The following is a 27,619-nucleotide window of genomic DNA, read 5'->3' as shown; positions in this document are numbered from 1 at the left end:
GCTGAGCTTCCCAGGCCCCCCTTTCGTATGCATAGTTAATTGTAAACAGGGTGGTCATGTATTAATGCATTTATGGTTGTGACATGTTTTTGCAACTAAGCTTCAGTTAATCGTCGGTGAACTGAGGGGGGAGCTTTGCATTATTAAAGTTGTCTACATAGTACAATAAACTAAAAAATACAATGAGCAAGGAAAATACTGTTTACCGTGTTATGGCCCCTTTAAGTGCTTGATATGTCATTATGTATGACTCATATTTATGCTCAAGCAGAATTGCAGATTTTTCTGCATTCAAATAAATGAATCAAGAAACATGCATTTATTAATGTCAATTATTTATTCCAAAAGACTCAACATGTTTAAACTAACATTTTGATTAGTATGTTCCCATCAGAAGACTATCCTCTTCTCATCCAAAGCAAACCCCGCTCAAAAATAACAAGAATTCACATCCCATAGAAACATACCCTATGACACTGCTCCAGCCTAAAAAAAATAATTATTAAAATGCTATAAAAATAAATAATTGCATAAAATAAGAAGCTATGTTTGTCATTGCTAGAAATCCATTTGCTAAATTCTGGAACATTCATACATTAAAAATACAACATACTGTATGACACACAATTAACACATTAAGCCACATAAAAATAAAATCTATATTTTAATTGTGGAATATTAATTTTATAATGCTAGTTTTTAATTAATCAAATGCACATTTGAGGAGGAAGCAGATACAATATAGGATGGAAATCAGGTAGTGTAGTGAATTCCATGCGTGTATCAAACAACTAATGATTCCTGTACATTTTGGCATTCCTGTTAATGTACTCCGAAAAGAGGGAAAGGCAATTTCTATATTAAATACAATTTCTATCATAATCTGAAAAAAATTGTAGAAAAATAAAAAGTTCAAGGTAAAGTTTTAGTGACTTAAATGTATTTAAAGTGAGGCACTGTGGAAAAGAAAACATGTTTGTGTACTTGAGAAGAGGAACAAGTGTTGAAGCATCACAGCGCTTCAAACTCCAACCATTAATTTCCTGCACACTACATAGTCAGATCTTCTCTGAATAAAAGGAACTTCAGTTTTGTGGTCTGAAATAAAACTAAATTTGATAAATGTAAAGGGACAAAAATCATATCAATCATCTTGGACATCAGAATAATGGGGATTTACAGTCAGCTGTGAAAAGGAGAAATCTTTTCTTGAAAGAGATGGCATTATACTTTACCTTTACATATGCTGCCATTCTATACATTTCATGTTCATAAAGACTAAAATATCTGTGCTTCTTTATATTCATATTGAGGTCAATGGAGTATTTTAGCTGTTAAATGGGTTGCATAGAATTTGTTTTCGCAAATACACTGTGTGTGTTTTTTTTAACAGTGATAACAGAACAAACCACAACATAATTGTGCTTGAGGCTAGAACTTGAGGAACTAGTGACACCAATACATCCAAAAACATTGTGAAACACAAAAGTGTATAAGAACGTGCTTTATCACCTGACATCTTATTCAAGGAATAGTTTACCTAAAAAGAAAATTCTGTCATCTGTCAACATCATGCCATTCAAAACCCATATGACTTTCCTTCAACAGTTGAACTCAAAAGGAAAAGTTAATTTTCATTGCATTTTTTCCATGAGGGCAGGGGGGGTGCTTTAAAAAAAAACAAATCAGAAACAATACAATCAGCCTATTTTCCATCCAATGATTTTATGGACCAGGAAGTGTAAGGATAAAAAAAATAAAAAAATAAAAAAAAAAAAAAAAAAAAACAGAGACTGAGGCTACTATTATCTATTTTTAAAACACTTCATAATTGATCAATGATAAAGCAATTCAATGACATTTTTTTGGAGATTTACATTTAATCCGAACAGAAATCCAAAAGACAAAATAATGTACCTATTAAAACAAGATCTATGGATTTATACATTAATTTCCAGCGCACACACACACACACACACACACACACACACACACACACTTCATTATTAACATTCAACATTATTACTGTCATTATTACATTAATGCTCACCTCCACACTCTAAGTCTAAATACAACTGGATCATTGAGGTCTTTATGATGCTCAGTAGTAGCCAAGCTCAAAAAGGTGTTGAATTAGTTTTCATATGTTAAACATGCACTGTAAATGGAACATAACAAATCAAAGCATTTAAGAGTCAAACAAAGTGCACATATTGACACTATTGGTGCCAATATTGGTCATATAACATGACTAAATTGTGCTCCAGGAACACTGATGGTGCCAAACTAGCTGGAGCATTGAGTTTTAGTGAGGGGTTTTTAGGTTCTACGGTAGAATAAAAGGCAAATTACCAATTCGGTGTCGTCTCTACAATTCCAACTCTTTGTTCAATTCATAAAACCTACAAGGTTGATGGGACATAAATGAAGATGCTGCTAAAACATTATGACATCATAAACAGAAGTGCATGGACTCGTCCAATTAAACGATATTTGAAAAGTTCTAATGAAGGTCTTGTGTATTAATGAAGGCGAGGGGGAAATAAACGCTACAGTATCACTTTCGGTTGGATATGATATGGTGCATTGATTAGAGGGATGCTGTAGATGGGTAAAGAGAAAGGTGTAGAAGATGAGGGAGCCTCTGCCCTTTGAATTTGAACTTCCTCATCAGTAGATATCAGGACAGTTTATGTATTTTCTATTAAAGTAGCCGCCTGTGTAGAGCCAGTCCTGTGATCCTGTGTGTGGATTTGTGCCTGATTGAAACCACCTAAAAAAGGAAGATTGAAGAGGCAACCAGGTTAAAACACAGCATATGGGCAATTCCACAGAAATGTCAACCATACCATGGAACAATACAAATAAAAAGTTAAGCAAATGAACAAAACCCCTTTTAAATTGCTAATTTAGGCCTATATTTTTCTGCATTATACTGCTATAAATGTATTTTTCCTAGGCAATTGCATTGTTTATCTAACTCACATGAGGAGTGCACCATTTCAGAATCCCCATTCACACATGCAGCAGCAGGTTTTCAAAACATAATTTTTATATATATATATATATATATATATATATATATATATATATATATATATATATATCCATGTATGTGGTTATAGACAAATTATATAGAACAGTGATATCAATGACAACATTAGCATTCTCCATCTTTCCTGTAATTGACTCCAGTATATAACTGGATACGGATAACCGTCTTCCCTCCTATCGGTAGTTGCTGATATCGCTTTACATGGTCGCTGTCACTCATGTAGCCCGAAGTCGTCAGCTCTCAATGAAAATGTCTCCTATCACTTAGTGGCTGTGAGTTGCTAAACAATGTGAACGTCGGTTAAAACATAATTTTTAACCAGCCATATTTCAGTTATAAAAGAGGGATCAAAAGCACTTTGTTAACAAAAGAACTGTCAAAATCAACACATTAACGCATGAGAGTACATTTTTCTTAAAATCGCAATTAAAGCATTAACCATTTATACAACATAAACCTGTATAAACACTGGTTTGAAGGGCGGAACCTTTGTAATATATCAGTCCAGAATCATTACACTGACACACACACCACAAACATACACAGCAGTGATTTAGTGAGGAGCTCTTAATGCTATTTGATGTACAAAACTGAATTCCATGCCATTACTACAATGCAACCCACAAAATTACATGTTGTTGTCATTTATCGCCCTGCAGGTCAGCTGACAAGCTTTCTTGAGGAGTTGGATGTCCTGCTGTCCTCCTTGCCAGAGGATGGCAGGCCACTTATGGTTCTTGGCAATTTCAACATACACCAAGACAAGCCCCAGGCCATTGAACTGAATACTCTTCTGGCCTCATTTGACTTGGAAAGACTTCACACCACAGCAACTCACAGGTCGGGCAACCAGCTGGACCTCATTTTTACACGTAACTGTACCACCTCTAATATTCTTGTTATACCTTTACATGTCTCTGATCACTACTTTGTTCAATTCAACATGATTCTCCCATCCATTGTAAAACCGACCCCACCTTTGGTTTCCTTTCGCCGTAACCTCCGTTCCCTCTCACCCTCTCGCCTTTCCACTGATGTCTCTGCCTCTCTTCCCACAATTAATGTATTTTCCATGCTTGATGTAAACACTGCCACAGACACACTTAGCTCTACTTTAACAACCTGTCTAGACAACATCTGTCCTCTCTCCTCTTGACCAGCACGTACTACACCACCCAGCCCCTGGCTGTCTAACGTCCTTCGTGAACATCGGACTGACCTCAGGGCAGCTGAGAGGAGATGGCGGAAATCTAAAGATCAAGCCGATCTAGGTATATATATCAGCTCCTTCTTGCAACTTTCAGATAACGTTAAAGCTGCAAAAACTTCAGATTACCAGACCAAGATCAACAGCACCACAGACACTCGTAGCTTGTTTAGAACATTCAACACACTTCTCTGCCCTCCCCCTCCACCACCTGACACATCACTGACAGCAGATATATTCGCCACATTTTTTACTGATAAGGTTACAGCCATCAGCAATACATTCACTGCACCACACCCTGTCAAACATCCACCTCCTGTATGCAACTCTTCTTTCTCCATGTTCTCTCCTTTAATTGACACTGAGGTCTCTAAACTCCTCCTCTCCAACCACCCCACAACCTGTTCCCTTGACCCCATTCCATCACACCTTCTCCAGGCCATTTCTCAGTCCATCCTACCTGCACTTACACACATAATTAGCACATCTTCTTGCAGGCACTTTTCCACACACACATAGAACACTACAGACCAGTCTCTCTCATCCCATTCATGGCAAAAACACTATCTCTCACAGAATAAGCTGCTGGATGACAATCAGTCAGGCTTCAAAAGTGGACACTTGGCTGGCTGGTTCAACTCCTATCTCTCAGAAAGGTCCTTTGAGGTAGCCTGGAGAGGGCTATCAAAGCCACATCGGTTACTTACTGGGGTACCTCAGGGATCAGTGCTTGGGCCACTTCTCTTCTCCATATACACAACATCACTGGGACCCATCATCCAGTCACATGGTTTCTCTTACCACTGCTACGTTGATGACACGCAACTCTACTTGTCTTTCCAGCCCAACGACACCACAGAGACTGCTCGAATCGCTGCCTGTCTGGCAGACATCTCAGCCTGGATGAAGGAACACCACCTGCAACTCTACCCAGCCAAGACCAAACTCCTTGTCTTTCCAGCCAACATCACCGTGCAGCTGGGTCCAACTACAGTTTCGCCTTCCAAAACAGTCAGAAATCTAGGGGTAACCATTGATGATGAGCTAAATTTCACAGACCACATCTCAAAGACTGCAAGGTCATGTAGATTTACACTCTACAATATCAGGAAGATAAGATCTTTCCTCTCTGTACATGCCACACAACTGCTCGTTCAGTCACTTGTCATGACACGACTGGACTTCTGTAACTCTCTCATTGCAGGCCTTCCTGCATGTGCTATTAGACATCTCCAAATTATCCTAAAAACACATCTTTTCCAAAAGCACTTAACAGTCACAAAAAAAAAAATTCTTGTTGCACTTAAATCTGTTTTGTATACTATTCTGATGATAGGGAAACTTTGTAGTATGGCACTTTTCGTACCACTGTCTCATTAAGATGATTCACTTATGTTTTCCTCTTTTATAAGTCGCTTAGGATAAAAGCATCTGCCAAATGAATAAATGTAAAATGTAAATGTAAAACAAGCCCAGATGGAAATTTTGACAGAAGTCAAGTATTTTTCAGCCTACGTAAGCAAGGTGCATTTTAATTACCACTGAAACACGCCAAGTCTTAACTATCACTAAATCCTAGATAAGACGTTTTTGTCTGCAAGCACTTTTTAAATGTAGTTCAAAGCAGTGCTTGACGGTGACACGCTGACACAAATTATGAAAGCAGCTTCACAATTGCTGTAGCAAAACAGATAGCGCTTATTGCAGGGACAATCCCCCCCCGAGCAACCTGGAGTTAAGTGCCTTGCTCAAGGACACATTGGTGTTGGCTGTGGGGATCGAACCTGCAACCATCTGCTTACCGTTTGTGTGCTTAAGCCCACTACGCCACCGCCACTTAATGCACATTGCAATGAAAATGCAACCTATGTGGGGAATAGTTCTTTTAATTAGTCAAACTCCCACATAGACTTTGGGAAATGTTTAATGTTACTTGAATTGGTGCTTTTTTAGTGCATTTCTATCTTTAGCCACCTTTTTCCTGACTTCTCCATGGGTGGCATCATTACGTCGAGAGTCTTCCTCTCAAATGCTCCACACTTACACTTAGTTGTTGTTATCAGCTAGACTAACGTTACTAGTAATGGTGAGCAGCAGAGATGAACGTGCTGTTATAGGGCATTTTTAACAACTACAGGTCGCTTATAAACTACAGGAAAATGACTGTCACAATGATATATATATATATATATATATATATATATATATATATATATATAAACAATGGGGTAATAAATGCTCACCTAGTGGACCACTCTTCACCAGCTTTGGCCCGCTCTTTACGGGCCGCTCTCTGTTTCTCTTCCAACCTTTCCTTTTCTTTGCTGGCCTCATCTACTCGCATGCACATAAGGCATTCATAAGATATTGGTGAAGACATGCACTAACATGCACAAGCAGAATGGTGTAATTTCCACATAAAAACTGCAGGGAGCACAATAATGCTGTTTTGAAAACAAACTTCTTTACCCATGTCACCATTCTCCATGGCTCTGATGTCAGGCCGTAGGCGGCAGTCGGTTGGTGCTAGCACTCCCTCCATGCCGGGCTCCAACTCGTTCAGTGTCATGGCAAAATTTGTGAAGTTATACATCTAGAAGTGGACAGAGAATTCAGGTTATTACCGTTATTAGTTCACCATTAGAATCTTTTTTACTATTTCACCTTTTAAGTTTTTTTTTTAAGTTTTGAGGTGTTTACGTGCATTTAGGTACCTGTTATCACAACAGCATGCGTGTGTGTGTGTGTGTGTGTGTGTGTGTGTGTGTGTGTGTGTGTGTGTGTGTGTGTGTGTGTGTGTGTGTGTGTGTGTGTGTGTGTGATGACAGTCTGTACCTCTACTGAATGAGGTGGTCTAGATGATATTCTCCACAGTAATGTGCTACCAGGAATCACAGCCACAGTCTCTTGAACATCAGGCATTTCATCTGCATCCTCATTGACAGCTCCTTCGGTCTCCTCCTGTTGATGAATGTACTTTAAACACTCCGACAAATCAGCATCATTCTTTAAAACATTTACTGGATACTTTTGGGATTCGTTTTAAACAGTATATCCAAGGTATTAAACCTAGAGAATGCTTTTTTTCCTTTTCTTTTTTTTTTTGTTACATAGACCGATAAAAATGATATGGAACACAAAAGGAGATGTTAGGCAGAATTTTAACCTTAGTCACCATTCACCTTTTCAGCAAATAGTGATTGAGTCAGTCATTCTGCTCCTTTTTCTTCTCCTTTTGTGTTCCAAAGAAGAAAGAAAGTCACATAGTTTTGGTGAGTAAATAATAACAGAATTTATCTTGGGGTGAACTATCCTTTTAAAGTGTGCTTGTGCCATCTTTCTTAAAAATAATCAAAGTGATATTTATTTTAATTATATAATTTTTTTAATGTAATGCAGTGACATTTATACATTTTTAAGTGTGGCATAAGTGTACTTTTGGGACTGCTGTACATACACAATGAACTCATAGATAAGGAGTCTTACTAAATATTGGCATAAAGTAGGTGAGTCACGCTATTAATGGGACAAAAAAAAACTAAAACAGACAATAAACCGGAAAATAACAAACAGCACAGAAAACCCTAACATAACAAAGATGAATTTGAACACCGTTTTGTCACAACAGTTGGCTTAAGATGTTGGCTCCTTACAGAAATATACATATCAACTCCTACTGCGATTTGTCTATATCTCTTTGAACTCTTTGAGAGGAAAGCTGCTTTAGTTTTAAAAAGATAAATCATTTAAATACATGCATTAGACTAAATTAATCTTGACTCGATCAAGCGTAGAAGTATCATCAGAGGTCAACTGTTTGCACTTGCCATTTTCCTTCTCACCTGTTTCTGTTTCTTAGTGTCTGTCGTTCCTTTCTTCTCAAGCTTCCGATGGGCTTCATACAGCTGTGGGTTCACGCTCCACATACACTCAGTCCATTTCCCATAGATTACACAGCGCTTCTTCTTACTGTACACAAAGCACATGCACGATTGAAAACCAGCCGTCATGAAATCCGGAGGCATTTATCACTCTACAACCTTTTAAAAATTAAAGAAACATAATAAAATAAGAGTTCAAAAGAACAGAAGCATTACGGTGTGTTTGCTAGTGCACTCTTATCAAAATTATTGCATAACAAGTGCGAATACTGTTCACTGGCAAGAAAAGAATACAGTACCATTTTATTTGCACACTGGCAATACTACAATACATTCACACCCACATTCACAACAGGATACGGAGTCTCCTGCTAGCATATGGACTTAAGATGAGGGCATCAATCTGTATCATTTCAATAAGACATTGTATAAAATATTTTTCTATGGATAAATATGTCTAGCACTGGTTTGAAACTAGTTACAGAGCTCCCATTGACTCATTTACATCTGGTATTAAGATATTTTTGTTGATCAAATCACAAATGGTCAGCACTAAATACTGGTGAATACAGGACCCAAAACCTTTTGTGTTCGGATCATGGAATTAAACCACATACAGAGGTATTAAAAATGCATGTGACTATAGCGCAGTTAAGATAAACTGCTAATTCATCCTGAATGCATCCATGATAGAAGCGAAGCATCATCCCTCACCTGTCGATCAACTACTGTGTAAAAGTTTAAACTTTGACATTTATGAATGGCTTAAAAAGGAAATAACCTTCCAATTGGAACATTTTAAAAAGCACACACACACACACACACACACACACACACACACACACACACACACACACACACACACACACACACACACACACACACACACACACACACACACACACACACACACACACACACACACACACACACACACACACACACACACACACACACACACACACACACACACACACGTTGGTCTACCTATCATTATGAGGACTTTCCATAGACATAATGACTTTTATACTGTACAAACTATAGATTCTATCCTCTAAACCTAACACAACCCCTAAACCTAATCATCACAGAAAACTTTCTGCATTTTCAATAAAACATTGTTTAGTATGATTTTTAAGCGATTTGAATTATGGGGACACTAGAAATGTCCTCATAAATCACATTTATAGCATAATACCCTTGTAATTACTAATTTGTAACTTACAAAATTGTCCTCATCACACACACACACACACACACACACACACACACACACACACACACACACACACAAGCGTGTGTGGGTTTATTATTATACAATAACACACTGACATAGTAATTAATGTACAGTCGAACTCAGAAGTTTACATACACATAAGCCAAATACATTTAACTCAACTTTTTCACAATTCCTGAAATTCATTCATAAAAAACATTCCCTTTCTTAGGTCAGATACGATCACTACTTTATTTTAAGAATGTGAAATGTCAGAATAATAGTAGGAGAGAATGATTTATTTCAGCTTTTATTTAATTCCCAGTGGGTCAGAAATTTACATATACTTTGTTAGTATTTGTAGCATTGCTTTTAAATGGTTAAACTTGGGTCAAACTTTTTGGGTAGCCTTCCACAAGCTTTCACAATACATTGCTGGAATTTTGGAGGTATGATTGGGGTCATTGTCCACTTGGAAGACCCATTTGTGACCAAGCTTTAACTTTACAGTGCACCAGTCCCTCCTGCAGCAAAGCACCCCCACAACATGATGCTGCCACCCCCATCCTTCATGGTTGGGATGGTGTTCTTCGGCTTGCAAGCCTCACCCTTTTTCCTCCAAACATAACGATGGTCATTATGTCGATATAGGTCTCGTTTTAATGTGGATACAGATACTTGTCTACCCGTTTCCTCCAGCATCTTCACATGGTCATTTGCTGTTGTTCTGGGGTTGATTTGTACTTTTCGCACCAAACTACATTCATCTCTAGGTGACAGAATGAATCTCGTTCCTGAGTGGTATGATGGCTGCATGGTCCCATCATGTTTATACTTGCGTACAATTGTTTGTACAGATGAACGTGGTACCTTCAAGCATTTGGAAATTGCTCTCAAGGATGAACCAGAATTGTGGAGGTCCACAATTTTTTTTCTGAGGTCTTGGCTGATTGTTTTTAATTTCCCATGATGCCAAGCAAAGAGGCACTGAGTTTGAAGTGCGCATGCATTTTAGTTAGTTAAACCGTAGCGTTTTGAAGTTTAATAATAATCATATTAGGCCATGTCGCAATTCCTGCCTTTCCGCCCCCAAATTTAAAACATCTTTAAATGATAATTAAGACTTTTGTTTTACCATTTAAGATTTTTAAGATTTATTTAAGACTTTTTAAAGACCCGCGTGAACCCTTAATTTGAGGTCATGTTTTTTAATGGCCGATGCCGATATCCAGAGAGCAGTGTGGCCAATTGGCTGATATACAGTATCACACAATGTCATTTAATAGTAAATGACATTCATAAATTGGCTAAAATGTAATCGACTTTTAATTCAGCCTTATATTTACTCACAATATATCTACTCACAATTTGGTTAGGAACTTTTATTAAGCATTATAATTACTCACAAGTTCACACAAAACTTTAACTTATAATAATAATAAAAAAGATTTTGTGTTTTAGATGGTAGATAAATGAGACTGTTGCACACCAGTCTATTATTACTATGGCACATAACAACAAAATAAATTGCAATTGGTCATTTATATTTACTCAGATAATGCAATAACGATGTATTCATCACTCATAATCTATGATGATAATCGGAGTAAAAGAGATTACTGCCTATACCAGCACTACTCAAAAAGTGGCCCTTAATGTGCCTTAATGTGTATGAATTGTGAGCACTGTGAATCACAGAAGTTAAAGAGGGAAATACACTGCAAAAGGCTGTAACAAAAGAAATAAAGAACAAAGAATATCGGAGCATAGCTAAGGTGACATGAGAATGACGGCCTGTCATGACAGTGTCTGTGTGTACATTGCCAAAGCATTATTTGACATTATACATACAGATATAAAATTAATTAAAGCTGATGTTTAAAATATCAAAACTATTATTTTCTATGGCTGCCATTCAGTCTCCATTGCGCTCACGCTTATTCTCTCATACGGTTTCGCTTTTGACACTTGAGTGGTTCAGATGACAGTGAATATTTTCAGGCTATGCGAAGAGAAAGAGCAGGTTGCCCGTATCTCTCCCACACCTGTCTCACCACTTGCATGTCTTCATTCTCCATACAGTAAATCTGCTACCGGTGATTATTATGCCCAGGCCATGCATTGCAAGTAATGAATAAGCATGGACTACTCCACACAATCAGTTTCTGTGCTAGGATGTGCAGTCGAGTAGAGCATGTACCTACTGGAAATTTATATATACCAATTTTAGACTCAGAAAGTGGGGAAAAGTTTCAGGAAGTGACAAGGCTACAGGAATCTTTCCAAAGTTGAGTAGACCTGGCCTAGACTTTGGCTAAATGGGACGGAGAAGTATGGGCAGCAAATTTGAACATGATCTTAAACACTGTGTACCTTTAACTGATAACAAGCTGATGCAACTGTTTGGCCATATTATTGGCATAAAGACTCTTTAAAGGTTATTAACCCTTCACATTTACCACATTAACAATTCTGCCAACTTTCTCCTTAAATGTCCACTATACTATTTTTTTCTGGAAGTAAAAAAAAACAAACTCTAGAAAAGAAGCCGTCTAATGCCTAATCCACTAATCCACCATCATATTGCAAGTAATGAAGGTGAATTTGCACAGCGCAAAATATAAATTAAAGACCACAGTTGAAAAATCTGGATTATAAAACAATATTATGGTATGGATTCCAGCAAAAGCATGTCTGGAGTAGGGTAAATTTTTAAGCAAAACAATTCAAAATTGAATCAGAGTGATATCCAGCAAAAATCTCACCTCTTGTCCTGGACATAACCTTCAACTCTGTGCAGCTCTTTTCCGAACATTCCACAGGGTTTAAAGTTCAGCACACACTTCTCTCCAGTACTAAATGAATCATAACAACAGGAAGAAAATTACAAATATAATGAAAAAAAAATCATAATAATAATTAACATACAATGTCAGTATACAATGTCTTTTATGGTTCAGTATAAATAATCATTCAGTCATATCCATTTGAATTCACTGCACTTAATTCATAGAGTCTAAAAAATTAAAAAGGCAACATTTTCTAAACATCTATTTAAGTGTAAATTTGTGTGAGCCGAATGCAGTTGGTCTGTACCGGTGGTTGACAATTTCTACAGTGCCGTACTGCTCAATCCACAGTTTACCCAGAATTACATTGTGTACACAGCAGAAAGGGTTCGTCCATGTATAGACCTCTTTATGCCTGTGAGGATACACACACAAACACAGATGCATGTGGGTAGGCTGTTACCCAGCAACCCCAGAACCCTTCGCTCTGAAATCAAACTTAGATACCACTGACTCATCCAAGGAAAATCTCACTCACACAATCAATAAACCTTTTTGAAAAACACCAGAAGAGCTGGTTGTTCTAGGCTGAACAGTGAAAAACAACCAATAACCAAGACCAGTGTCTAGACATTGTGTGTAATATGAGTGTGTGTATATAAACACGACCACACGTGCAGTCAGACTCACTTCAAAAGCTCTAGTGTGATGGTTCCTTTAGGCTCTGCCTCAACACTCTTGCCCCAGAACTTGAGTTTGGGGTAAATGGAGCCATGGAACATGAAGTCTCCGCTCAGACTCTCTGCGTGAAATGCACTGACAGGCGGATGGTGACTCACCTGTTCTGAGAGGAGTCTGAAACCCTGATCCTCTCTGAGATAAAAGACAGAGAAGCCAACAAGAGCAGAGGAAGGAAATGTGAAGAGGAAGGAGAAGTTAAGTTACATAAGTGACAGTAAACTAACCCTGTTTAATGACATCCTCAAAAGCTATCAGTGTAACTTCTGTTATTAATCAGTGTCTGGCCGTTGGCTATACCGTGTAAGTTCGTAGGTCTCTCCTAAAAGGGGGTTGAAAGGTTTTCCAGTTCGGTCCCACTGAGAGGCGACTGCAGACACAGCGAAGGCAGCAACAGTCTTAGGACAAAGAAAGATGTTAAATTAGTAAGGGATAATGTACAGTCATCCGGTCATTCTCACAAAATAAGCCTGTCAAATTAAAATTAGAATATTTGTCGAATTCATAATTAAAGTGTAGATTTGAATGTTAAAACTGTTCATTTAAATTTTGGGTGTGCGCCAAGCACTGAAGATGACTCCAGATTAATTGCATACTTGCTCTAAAAAAGGCTACTGTAGATGTAGCGAAACAAACACAGTTTAATCAAATGCATGTGTCTCAAGATGTGTTTTTAAATGTTATATTTCTTTTTAACTTATATCTCTACATTTTCTTCCTAGCAAAGGTCTGGACAATAACTTACTTGGTGTCAGTAGTCAGTATACTGTTGCTATGAAATGACATAAGGCATGCTTAATCAATTGTATAAAATAAATATTATAAAAGTTGGCAGCAATAGTAACAATGTCAATACAGTCTCTTCAAAATGAGGCAAGGATTACGACATTGGGGCTCCAGAGACAAAGCCAAAGTAGTGGGGTTTGGGGAATATTCTACCCAAAGATTCAAATATTTCAATAAGTTCATCAACCGAGTGCACTTTGATATGAACATTAAAAGATAAAATCAACTTTTTGTTTTGAAGCTGAATGACAGCAGTCCAGTATTTGTGTTAGGTACCCAAGGGGCATATCAGGCCTTGTGGCTAAAGAAAGATACATTATGGGGGTTCAGGGTTACCCCCTGAAAGAAAATGTAGAAAAATGTAAAGGTCTGAATGTTTTTATTTTACATAAAGTGAAAATCTCTCAACAACAATGTACAACACAGTAGTAAAGCTATAAAAATGTTACCGGTAGCTAAATTTAAGTATGCCTATAAATGGAATATAAATATCAAATAATGGAAACATTCTCATGAGAACTCTATACTACTAGTAATATAACATTTCTGGTTGTTTTTTTCTTGCCATCTATGCCAGAGATGATGACATCTTTGATTAATTTTCACAACAACATTCAGTTTGTGAAAGACTTTAAACATGCTGATCATAATAAAGTACATTTTAAATGAAAGAAACAATTGTTTAAAGGCACTCTGGACGTACATTGTCCTGTCACAAACCTGGTTTAGCTGAACGGTCATCTAAAAAAAAAAACACCGCTCCTGCAAGAGATGCTGAAAAAAACTACGAAATCCAGTGAAATAGTCAAAAGTTCTCTAGCCTAGCGCATTTTGAACAGAAAAACAATTGGAAAACTGTGTGGTTGGACACAAAAGCATTTGGTGTGAACAGCCCCTTTGGTGGAGGTATTTGGCAGTTGCGTCTTGCTCTCGCGCGTTTCTCAGATTAAGCAACTGGTTTTAAAACTATTTTTTAATATTATTAACATATATACAACTGTAATAAAAACATACTGTGGAATCGCCATTTTTATAAAGCTTGAATCTGGAGTAGTACTGTGGCACCAGTGCAACCCCATGTTGACATAGAACTGTCCACTAAAGAAGTTTTCCAGCTTGTTTTACTTTTTACTAAACATTTGAGAACATGAACTAGCTAATTTTTTTTTATATGTACTGAAGTTTAAAATGCAATGCACTTTTTTCAAAATGCAAATGAAACAATGTTCAGAAGTTACAAAGTTCAAAGAAACAAAGTTCAGAAGTCTTCATAGTATGTTTTAAAGTAGCCTGCAATAAATAAATATATATATATACACACACACACACACACACACACACACACACACACACACACACACACACACACACACACACACACACACACACACACACACACACACACACACACACACACACACTCACCTAAAGGAATATTAGGAACACCTGTTCAATTTCTCATTAATGCAATTATCTAATCAACCAATCACATGGCAGTTGATTCATTGCATTTAGGGGTGTGGTCCTGGTCAAGACAATCTCCTGAACTCCAAACTGAATGTCAGAATGGGAAAGAAAGGTGATTTAAGCAATTTTGAGCATGGCATGGTTGTTGGTGCCAGACGGGCCGATCTGAGTATTTCACAATCTGCTCAGTTACTGGGATTTTCACGCACAACCATTTCTAGGGTTTACAAAGAATGGTGTGAAAAGGGAAAAACATCCAGTATGCGGCAGTCCTGTGGGCTGAAAATGCCTTGTTGATGCAAGAGGTCAGAGGAGAATGGGCCAACTGATTCAAGCTGATAGAAGAGCAACTTTGCCTGAAATAACCACTCGTTACAACCGAGGTATGCAGCAAAGCATTTGTGAAGCCACAACACGCACAACCTTGAGGCGGATGGGCTACAACAGCAGAAGACCCCACCGGGTACCACTCATCTCCACTACAAATAGGAAAAAGAGGCTACAATTTGCAAGAGCTCACCAAAATTGGACAGTTGAAGACTGGAAAAATGTTGCCTGGTCTGATGAGTCTCGATTTCTGTTGAGACATTCAGATGGTAGAGTCAGAATTTGGTGTAAACAGAATGAGAACATGGATCCATCATGCCTTGTTACCACTGTGCAGGCTGGTGGTGGTGGTGTAATGGTGTGGGGGATGTTTTCTTGGCACACTTTAGGCCCCTTAGTGCCAATTGGGCATCGTTTAAATGCCACGGCCTACCTGAGCATTGTTTCTGACCATGTCCATCCCTTTATGGCCACCATGTACCCATCCTCTGATGGCTACTTCCAGCAGGATAATGCACCATGTCACAAAGCTCGAATCATTTCAAATTGGTTTCTTGAACATGACAATGAGTTCACTGTACTAAAATGGCCCCCACAGTCACCAGATCTCAACCCAATAGAGCATCTTTGGGATGTGGTGGAACGGAGCTTCGTGCTCTGGATGTGCATCCCACAAATCTCCATCAACTGCAAGATGCTATCCTATCAATATGGGCCAACATTTCTAAAGAATGCTTTCAGCACCTTGTTGAATCAATGCCACGTAGAATTAAGGCAGTTCTGAAGGCTGAAAGGGGGTCAAACACAGTATTAGTATGGTGTTCCTAATAATCCTTTAGGTGAGTGTATATATATATATATATATATATATATGTATATATATATATATATATATATATATATATATATATATATATATATATATATATATATATATATATATATATATATATATATGTTTTTTTTATTTTTTTATTTTTTTTAAATAGAAAGTGAGCCAGTACACAATCTACAATGATAGACATTTCAAAAAGTAATTTGCTACACTATCGCCTGTGTGCTCTGCTTGTATAATTCACAGTTTTTTGGCAAATGTAGTAGGTTATCCAGGTATTCGATGCATAAAGAAAAAAACAGTAGTATTGGTTGATGCCATTCCGAAGCTATCCATGGTGATAAAAGCCTCACAGGTAAACAACTGGTGTCTATTTATCAACTTTCTTGAGAAAAAATAATAAAATGCTGATTCAGGATCAGAGACCTCCTAATGTGTTCAATTAGCATGTGGTGAAGACTCACCTGCATCCTCTCTATAGAGTCAGACTGTGAGCAGGCTTTCTGGATGAGGTATGTGTGATCCATATACTCCGAGATTCTCTGTAGAAAGCTCAGGGGCTCATTGAACACGATAGGCATGGTGATCTTGGACAGTTCCTAGATTACAGCACAATAATACAGGCTCAGCAGGACCGAACTCAAGTAATAAAAGTACTGTATGGAACACATTTGAAATCGATTTAGCAAAAAACAACAATATTATTTATCCTCACCAGTCCAATACATTTCTTGAGGATGCTCCATATGCTAAAATCATTTTTGGAGAACATGGGGGCAGGAAGAGATGACCTAATAGGACAGAGTAAAGCTGTATTACATTCCCAAACATGCAGCGCTATGCACAGATGTATAGATAAACACGACGTCGAGCAATACAAATCTAGATTGTAAGACAAAGGATATAGTGAGAAAGATTAAAGAAATAGTCAAAGAAAATAAAGGAGGGAGGATGTGGGTCACCGCCCTGGATTCTGGCAGTACCTGCGTTTCTTGATTCCATTCTCCTGAGAAACGGCTCCATTGTTCTTCGGAGCGCTGTCAAACACTACAGCATCTTTAAAACTGGCTACTGATGTGCCTTCACATGACTCATCTGAGTCCAAGCCTGGGACATACAACATACACAAGTAAATCTCACATTTAGAGATAGACACAGATACATGCTGATAGGGTTGCCATGGTGTACGGTGTTACCGGTTTTACTTGGTATAAGGGACAATACTAGTGTAAACAAATTTTTGGGTAAAAGGGGGAAACATTATGTATGGAACTTCCAATATCAATAGAATAGCCTAATTAATAAAATAGCTTTAAATAAAGAATAGTTGCCTAATGAAGAGTTTGCGACCCATGATAAATGAACCTAAATAACTCATTTAAAGCCAGATGTTCTGTACCAACGTATCAAATTACACAGGCAGCGAAGCACACGCACTGACATAGATGTTTAAATGCAGCTAGTGAATATAATGTGCATGTTGGGTAACTGTAAGTTGTCTCGGATTCGGAATGACACAAGAAATGCTGTAAAACACACAGACATGCGCTTGAAGAAACACACTTTATAATTTTTTAAGAACAGATGACAGAAAAGCTGTCTATATGCATGTCTGATGGACTGTTTGTTCAGAGGCTTGCAGTCTTGTGGAACACATGTAAAGGGCTCTCACTCTTTCATTGTTTGTGCAAAAATGTTTGCAAGAATAGTATCGTCTATGAGTGCTGCAAATGACCTCAGACCATCTCAGCTCAGGAGGTTCTGAGTTCAGTTCACTTTATTTCCAGAGCAGTTTGTTGTGAGCACAACTCTGCAGGGTCACTTTATATATAGCCTATACATCTGTGATTCAATTATAAATATATACAATAACAATAAGTGATTGTTATCATCATTATATTTACATTTAAAATTGTTTTTATATCTTAATTTGCATTAGTATTTTTCCACCTGTTGTCATAGACGGATACTTGCGCGACGGTAAATGGAAAGGTGATATATTTGTTATTTTAATTGCTTTTTCATTTAGTTTGAAGTGCAATTTGAATTTAGAAATGTTTTTGGTATAAGATAAAAAAAATCACTAAAGCAAGAATATTCACCGACGATGTAACAGGATATTGTGATATTGAGGATAAAAATATTTAGAAATTATTTATTGCATATCCTGGGATGAAAGGTAGTAAACACCAACAATAAACCTGCAACAACCCACAATAAGTGATATATTTGCCCAGACAACAAAATACCCGACCGGTAGCCCATGATGGAGAGAATGCACAGATGAAGTAGGTTTGTTGCCAAAGAGATGTTGCCCTTAACAACGGTTGAAAAACCATCTTTCAAAAAGTTGAACAACACACATTTTGTTCACTGAGGATGCATTTAATTGATTGAAAATAATTGAAAAATGACAGTAAAGGCATTTATATTGTTACAATTGACTATTTATTTTAAAATAAATGATGTATTCTTCAGATTTTGTTCATCCAAGATCCTCTACTTGCAGCAATGCAGGTGTTCGGCATATATTGTTCATCAAAACAGCTAGTTTAGCACATGTGAGGAGTCTGTTTTGCATATTAGAGACTCTGATCTACTTGAAATTTTATGTACTTAAAAATAAATGTTACTTTAGTACTACATTAACTGTTTAACTGAACATTAAATGATTTCTTAAGGATTATTTGACATGTTATTTTCTAAGTAGACTGGAGTAATGGTAGCTGAAAATTGAGCTTTGCCTTCATGGATACAAATCTAATTTTATTATAAATAAAAACAAACACTTATTTCAGATTATATCGCTGTAATCTGTAACAACATTACACTTGAGACATTTTTTTAATTTTTGTTCTTAAATAATTATAGCTAAATCTACTGGATATGAAAAACATATATTTGTGAATTCTTCTGGTGCCATGGATTTGTGAATTGAGAACGTGTGGATCTGTTGCATGCATGTGTGGCTCGGTTGCCTGTGGATTCCCGTGTGCATCTGTCGATCTGTTATGTGAATGTGTTCTGGCCACTTACATAGTCAACATTGCACAACCACAGATGCAAAAGATACCACGCATTTATGTGTGGAACCCTCAAAGCTTTCGTAGGATCTTTAGTGAAGATAGAAATACTCCTATTCAGCTAACAAATTTGGCCAGTTTGAATTGAAACACCGTTCCCCCACCAAATTCACTCTGTGAACTCTGTTCCCCCACGTTCCCCCCATTTCCAGCCCTGCTTATGTGTCAGTGCAATGTAAATATAAGGGGATGAATTATATTTAAAGTCTGGACCTCCAAGACTTATGGACAAATTATGGAAAAAAAAATTCTCACATGTAATATATTTACATTTTATGCATTTGGCAGACGCTTTTATCCAAAGCGACTTACAGTGCACTTATTACAGGGACAATCCCCCCGGAACAACCTGGAGTTAAGTGCCTTACTCAAGGACACAATGGTGGTGGCTGTGGGGATCGAACCAACAACCTTCTGCTTAGCAGTCCAGTGCTTTAGCCCACTACACCACCACTCCATAATATAGGTTCTGTTTTAATGACTTTACGAAATAAACTGGATAATGATAGGTTCATCAACTTTTAAAAGGGCGGAGAGAAGTTATTTTTGTTGTTGACATTAAAAACGAAAATAATGTTACTTGATACATGCCCTTATACCTGAAAACCATGAACAAAACTATTCAAGATAAAAAAAATAGCACAGGATACATTATAGGTTATGTTTTTTTTACTATGGTGGGTCGCCACTTGATGGCCAATGTAAAATCTGGGTTCTGAAGCAAAACCAGTTGAAAACCACTGTGTTAATGTACTGAATAATGTCAATTCACTGCCCATTGCTAATTACACAGTGCAACTTTCCATCATCTGATATCATTACCACTAACATGTGCATGTACCCTGTTCCAAGATATTTTACATTTATAGTGTATCAATAGCCAGCGAGTGCAATTTAACTTTTAATGAGCCAGTTTACAGTACATGCACACCAATACCCTGATAGTTTCCAAAATTAGCTTATTTAAAAAACCTGACAAAGTAAGAAAACTGCATTTACATGAGATTTTAAATAATCTAGTTATTCTCTGCATTTGATGTCAAACCGTGAAGAGGCACTTACGAACATTGGATAAGCCGGTAAGAACGCCAGGAAAGTTGTTCACATGCAATGCGAAATCTTGGTAAAAAAAAAAAGAAAAAAAAAGAAAAAAGAAAATCTACCTGTGTTGATCGGTTTAGTATTTAACAATTTATAACGAACTATTTATTTTCAAAAAGAAGTCATGCATTTACATGACCAAACACGTTGACGGATTAAGCATAATTAGTGTAAGAACGTGCATGTAAACACACTCTATGATGTCAATTTAATAATATAGTATAAAATGTGACTCCATGTTTTGTACCACATGATATATTTGATTCATCTGATTCATCTGACTTCGGGTCTCAGGTGCCCTGCACAATGACCTGCCAAAGTCCTTATCTACTTGTTTATTTATTCATTATAATCTCTAGTCGCAGCAATGACAAGAGACATCAAACCATCGGAAAACAGCTGTGTATAATTGAATCCATCAACAGGCCTAGGTAAGCAGACACCAGAACGGCGTTCCGTGTCATGGCCGCTCTGCCATAACAGACACACAGCCGCAGGGAAGAGTCAACAGGGGCCAAAACACTCACAATAGGGGACAAACAGCATCATCCTCAGAAAACACAGCTGTTTAATAGTGTCTGAGTGCTGTGTGAATTCAGCTACTGTTGACTATGAATGTTTTCATGACATGTGGCATTTCTATACAAGCTTGTGTCACCAAAATGACATTACAAACTACTTGTGATGTTCAATCTACTTCCTTTTTAGGTATTTACATTTTAGAGTTGCGTTTTTGTTCTCAAATATCCATCCAAGGTTTTGGCCAACCAAAAGAACATGTAGACTCTTTCTGAAACCTACAGCAGTAAAAGCATCTTATTACTAGTAGACACAATATTACGCAAACATTGAATTTGGACGTGACTTGTTGTGTCCACCTCTGTGTACTGCATGTGAAGGCAGCATTTTTCAGCTTTTGGACACAGGCATAAACTCAATCTAGAGTAGTGCTAAATTAAAGGTCACTGCAGATCACAGAATGAACCTCAATAACCAACACGTGTTATTTCAATGCATTTCATGATGATCATCCCGCCTCACCTGTGACGGCATCATAGAACTCGTCCTCATTGTTCATTGTAGAGAATGCAGGGCTAATACAGGGTCTCTAGTACATGGTCTCTCTCTTTCCTTCTCTCGGATCTTCGCTAATGCTATCACTTCCTTAGGACAGGCACACCTGTGGAGAGAAAGTCACAATGTCAAAAGATAATATCAACAAGACAACTCAATAGAACACTTCATTACAGTGTCAATATTAAAATGGGTAATTGGCAAACAGCCAGGCCCTTTGAGATTCCATTGGCTTCTTGACATCTATGGGGGAAAACAAAATCCTCTGATTCACTTTATCCTCCAATTATCTCAGTGTACCAAGTTCATTCATGCACTCATTCATCTGTCATGTTTCAATGAAACTTGCTAGCTGCTCTTGAAATGAGACGTGGCACAAATAATATCTATTAGCTAGCTATGCAACTATGTGCACAACTGAGTGTTCATTAAAGAAAGCTTACTAAAACGTTGCTTGTGTTTTTCAGGGTCTACCAGATTGTCATTTGGGCTCAAAGAATCCCCAAAACACAAATTTGTAGGGTTGGGAACAGAGATTTATTTTTAAAAGACACCAGAACCTTAGGATTTTCACAACTTTAGGTACCATCAACGGCTCTTGAATGTGCCGTTTCTGCCAATGTGGATCAAACACTGTACTAAAAAGTACGGCCTTCTGAGCTGTTTTACTGGGCGGTTAACACGAAACATACAGCGTGACTAGTGTAATGTGGTTCCCGAATGAATGACTTTTATGAGCAGGTTCTTTTTAGTGAATCTGACTCATGTCCAACTCAAAATGAACACAACATAATCTCATCATTTGGCAACAGACTGCTGAGGGCAGTAAATGCAATAAAAATGTCTTATTTCCAAATATTTATTTTCTCAAAAGTAAGAATTGTTAATGGGAGGTACTAGGAAGCTCTGCAAGCAAGGATGCGGACTACCATCCCTGGAACCGCGAGTTCGAATCCAGGGTGTGCAGAGTGACTCCAGCCAGGCTTCCAAAGCAACCAATTGGGTGGGTAGATTAATGTGGGTTATCTTCCTCGTTGTCGCTATAAGATGGTTCTTGCTGAGATTTGTGCACGGATGCCACTGTGAACAGCATGAGCCTCCACATGCGCTAGGTCTTCTTGGTAACGTGTTCACCACATGATAAGATGTGTGGACTGACTGTCTCAGAAGCGGAGGCAACTGAGATTCATCCTAGGTCACCCGGATTGAAGTCACTGCGCCACCACAAGGAATTAGAGAGCATTGGGAATCAGGCATGCCAAATTGGGGAGAAAATCATTATTGGAACTGTTAAGAGGAATTGGAAGTGGAATCTTTTAATTTAATACATATCCTGGACAAACACTGAATCTGTGCGGAAACTGAGATGCTCTTTGTACTTCAGACATCTGTTCTAGGCCATCTCAGAAAACCCTCAAAAACAATTCCAGGAACACAAACATAGATTTATAACTGTCATCCAAAGAAGTGTGATAAAGGTGAGACTCCAAAGTCAATGAGGCAACCAACTATTAAGTCAGAGAACAGTAAATAAAGCAGATATGCAAAGCAAGGTTCCAACCTACAGCTTTGTTGCACAACTTCATATTGCTGTTTAATGATAAACCTTATCAGAAGTGTATTTAGATAAATGCTACAATCTTCTACACAGCTTTGATTATTCATTAGAGGTGCTTTCCAAAGAAAACATATCTATTACTGTACTATCACTCATACTTAAGTTTAGGGATTTGAACAAACCATTACATTTTGGTGCAAAACTCATCCTCTTCAGAAAGTGCAAAATCTAGTCTTTCTTTAAAAATACAAGTACAGTATGAAGCAATGTTCAGAAAAAATTTCAAAAACGCCCCAACATCTCAACCATTTCGGAGGTCTAATTGGTTTCTGATGGCCGTTTCACATATGAGGTGTATGCAGTAGGTATTTCTTTTCAGGTATGGGCATTCAGACTGCACGCGGGTGCAGCACAGCAATACGTTGCAAGAGCGGTACATAAGCAGCTGTGCAGCGATCGTTTCCGCACCGATGTGCTGCACGTGCTGAATTAAAGTGATGGCGCATGGTTAGTGGTCAAAATTAACATAGATTGACATGAAAATGTAGCAATTTCACCATAAATGCATATAATTATAGTCTACTGTGTTTCAGTCACCATATGACTTTCAGCGCTGGGTAAAGCAAAGAAAACCAAAATACACTATTACCAATAGTTGCAAAAATAACAAATGCGATCAGAAGTATATCTAAAGCATGTTGTGTGGGGGACATTCGCATCTCAACAGAAAGCAGCAATCATGGCAGGCTGGTGGTCGGAAAACTACACCTTACCTCACATTTGGAAAAACAAGGCGACATAATGGATGACATCCGTGAGGCGGAAAACACAAAGTTCTTTATGAGCTGCAGGATTTCTATGTATGTTTTAATTTAAAATGTTTGTGATAATACATTTTCACATAATAAGTTTAAATGTATTGCCACTTGCTTGAGCAACTTAATATATAAATCTATAAAGAATTAATGAAATATTACATTGTTATATTTATTGTGTTTAAACGTGAATACATCTATCAAAGATTTTATTAATGAACTGTATTGTTCTAAACTTAATTTCTAAGTCCTGTCATCTTCCACATTCATGTCCTTTTCTGAATGCGTTTTCACACCACACACAATTTTCTGTTGGCTGTTGCTATATTAAACCATTTTTTGTTGTTGTTGTTGTTGTTTTAATTCAAATTTTTAAGAAGTGTGACAACAAGTGATTCAATATTGGCTTTTACACTTACCATTCAAAAGTTTTGAAACACTTGAAATGTTTCTTGTGATCTTAATCTGGATGCTTAAATGTTTGAAATTAGATTTGTAGACAAAAATATAATTGTGCCACCATATTAATTTATTTCATTATGAAACTAAAATGCAATAAAAAAAATAATAATAATAATTTTGAAATTGATCAACAAATAGAAAATTGGACTAACTGCACTGTGAAAGACCACTTTCAGCAGTCTGTCATGGTCACACCAACGCTCTCAAGTTAATGATTTCGGAAACACGCAGCCTGTTGGGTTTCAATGCAGAAAAGGGATGTTAATGTGTGGATTTTCATCTTATAGGTACAGGCCTAGTTTACTCAAAATGGAAAATTCTGTTATAATTTTCTCAACCTCATGTTGTTGCTGAAGGTGGTCTGATCCTTCAACTGAATCTGATACATTATCTCTGATGCACTTTCACCTACTACTACATGCACTTTCAAAACAAGTGTTCTGCAATCAGTTGAAATGTTAAAACAGTAGAGATGTACCCCTGGGAGCAGTGTTGTGCTACAGTAATGATGTCTGATTTGGGAACAGCATTCCCGAGAGCAAGCATGGCGGAATCAGAGACAACCGAGTGAATGTAAGTGCCGTGGCAACTGATAATCAGGCACAATATGTCTTGGTGATAAATAAAGTCTTAGGTGCAGGTGTTGTGCTGTGTAAAACCGGTCTCATTCAAGTCCTGTACATTTGAATAGAATCCTATTTAGCTGGATAGAAATTATTATAAGTATGGAAACTGGATAAGGAAAACAACATACAACACAAACACACTGATTTCATAGAGCTCCAATGAAATCATTTTTATTTTTATTGCAAATTCAGTTTTATTTTTTCCCAAATTCTGTATTTAAATTATAATAAAATTTTATAATAATAATAAAAAAAAAAAAATGAATTTTTTTTTTTTTTTATTATATAACTTTAGCCAAATGAAAACAGTACAATTATTTTTCCAGTAAGGCTGGGCAATATAGACCTAAGCCAAAATGTATATTGGGTTTTTTCTGTTTTCTCCCCAATTTGGAATGCCCAATTCCCAAATCACTAAGTCCTCATGGTGGTGTAGTGACTCGACTCAATCCGGAGGACGAATCTCAGCTGCCTCAGATTCTGAGACCATCAACCTGCGCATCTTATCATGTGGCTTGTCGAGCGTGTTATCGCGGAGACCTAGCACGTGTGGAAGCTTCACGCTATTTTCCGTGGCATCCATGTACAACTCACCATGCACTCCACCGAGAGCAAACCACATTATAGTAACCACGAGGTGGTTACCCCAAGTGACTCCACCCTCCCTAGCATCCGGGCCAATTTGGTTGCTTAAGAGACCTGGATGGAGTCACTCAGCACGCCCTGGATTCAAACTCCCTAATTTTTGGTCATTAACAACATAGTGTGTGTGTACACACACACACACACACACACACACACACACACCAATTTAAATGTTTTATGGAAAATGATTCAAAAACTGAAAAGTTAAATTTGTAATTCATTTTCTCCATTAAGAGACCATTTTATTCAATTCACAGGTGCTTCTTCACTGATTAATAAAGCATTACAAAGAGTGTAAATTGCCCAGTGCTGCTTCAGCATCATGGAAGAGATGCTGTTCGCAGCACAAGAACTATAGTCGCCACCTGGAAGGGCATGATAAAGTGACAGTAGATTAACACACAAATACATAAAGGGATTCTGAACTGGAATGAATCACAGCCTCTTGCATTACAAACACAGTTTCACACCTTTGGAATGTGGTCTGCTTGGGAGAGGTGCATGCACATACCTGACCATGAGATGCATGAGTCAGCAAGTAAAGGCGGTGTTAGAAATCTTCAAATGCACACAAAGCAGTGACACCTTAGCTTAATGTACGGAATGTGCCCTGATACCCATCTACAACTTTCTACAGACTTGCCCCAAGCTAGACAAAAACAGCAACATAGCACCTCAGGAGTGGAAATCAAACAACAACTGTTCAGCGAAATTCACTGTACATTATTGAACCCATTAACCTGCTTTAATGCAGGGCAGTACAATGACTGTCATGACTATATATAGGCTATGTAGAAACCTTGACAAAAAAAAAAAAGAAAAAATCATATAAATAAGTCATAAATCAGACATAGACTTCAAGTATGCTGCTGTAATTAAGAGCCATTGAACCAACATGAATCAACATGACACAATTCAAATAAGTCAATCATTAGGTGAACACACACACACACACACACACACACACACACACACACACACACACACACACACACACCATTTGGAAATTACCCTCAGCCAAAGTCTGGAATTCTGACAGCTCAGGCATTTTGGGACATTTTTTGTGAATTTGAAGAAATATTTCATTTCTGACATTTTACAACCACCGAAGAACATGCAACACCTGAAGTAAAGCTCTTCACACTTAACATCTGACTCCCTACATTTAGTTATTTCATATTTGTTAGCTATAGGCTGTATAAATCCCAGGACAAATTATTAATGTCAGTGCAGAATACGTTAACACACTTAACTGAAAACAGCAGAACAGCATTTTTTTAATGCCACTGTTTGCTTTTAGTTTTAATAAGAAAGTATGCTGTCTACAAAGAAATGACAACTGAACAGCCCTCAAACTCCCCATTGCATTCAACAGAACAGTAAGTGCACAACCCATTTAACTCTCATTATACTGAGACCGATCCACTCTAAAACCAGATACAAGACTACTTTATCACTTAATTGTATTATCAAAGGTGAAGTAGCTGGGAAGATAAATATAATCAACCAAAATAAATATTCAGAAGACACTCTCTCTCCCTCTCAAAAGCTGCCTACCTAGTCTACATTTTTGAGCATTCGGATTTGAACGCACTAGGTAGGAAGGTCACTGGGTGTTGACAGTGGTCGCTGCATGCCAAAAACGGCTGTCTAGGTAGGCAGCTCGCTTGGTTTTCGGGCACAAGCAGTGTCTGTAAACAGACGCTAACGGGCTAAAGCTCCAGCAGCTGACAGACAAACTTACTGAGCAAAGGTTGCGATAAAGTGATTTAAGTCGACTGGAAGACGTAACTTTAAAGCTTTTGTTAAAGAAGTGCATTAGTTCAAATCGCTAAATATAAATAAGACACACGGGTACCTGTGATGCTGTCTGGATTTCGCTTCTTCTCTCAGCCAGGGATGTTGCTGCTGCTGCTGCTGAAGGGCTGACAGGCACACAGCCGGAAGGGACCAA

The 27,619-nt window shown here is 37.7% G+C and overlaps 1 protein-coding gene across 1 annotated transcript; it reads right to left on the bottom strand.

Moving 5' to 3' along the window:
- Positions 1-333: 333 nt before the first annotated feature.
- osbpl2b (oxysterol binding protein-like 2b) lies at positions 334-27,619 on the bottom strand. Its single transcript, XM_052092092.1, has 14 exons — positions 27,524-27,619; positions 21,527-21,665; positions 17,285-17,408; positions 17,017-17,092; positions 16,766-16,900; positions 13,187-13,284; positions 12,839-13,021; positions 12,456-12,563; positions 12,125-12,214; positions 8,105-8,231; positions 7,098-7,223; positions 6,732-6,855; positions 6,506-6,596; positions 334-2,773 (listed from the first exon to the last, which is right to left on the bottom strand). The coding sequence occupies exons 2-14, from the start codon at positions 21,561-21,563 to the stop codon at positions 2,671-2,673; spliced, it is 1,422 nt and encodes a 473-aa protein (XP_051948052.1). The 5' UTR covers positions 21,564-21,665; positions 27,524-27,619; the 3' UTR covers positions 334-2,670.

This window comes from Xyrauchen texanus, chromosome 25 (assembly GCF_025860055.1).
Source record: "Xyrauchen texanus isolate HMW12.3.18 chromosome 25, RBS_HiC_50CHRs, whole genome shotgun sequence".
NCBI classification, from domain to species: domain Eukaryota; kingdom Metazoa; phylum Chordata; class Actinopteri; order Cypriniformes; family Catostomidae; genus Xyrauchen; species Xyrauchen texanus.
Note: the sequence above shows the minus strand (reverse complement) of the source record. Positions and strands in the feature narration are given on the sequence as shown.

Excerpts from the sequence above, each read along its gene's own strand:
- osbpl2b (XM_052092092.1), bottom strand. The coding sequence starts at position 21,563 with ATGAACAATGAGGACGAGTTCTATGATGCCGTCACAG. Across the intron at positions 12,564-12,838 it reads ATCACACTAGAGCTTTTGAA|GCATAAAGAGGTCTATACAT; the intron begins GTGAGTCTGACT and ends GTATCCTCACAG. Across the intron at positions 6,856-7,097 it reads GACCACCTCATTCAGTAGAG|ATGTATAACTTCACAAATTT; the intron begins GTACAGACTGTC and ends GTCCACTTCTAG.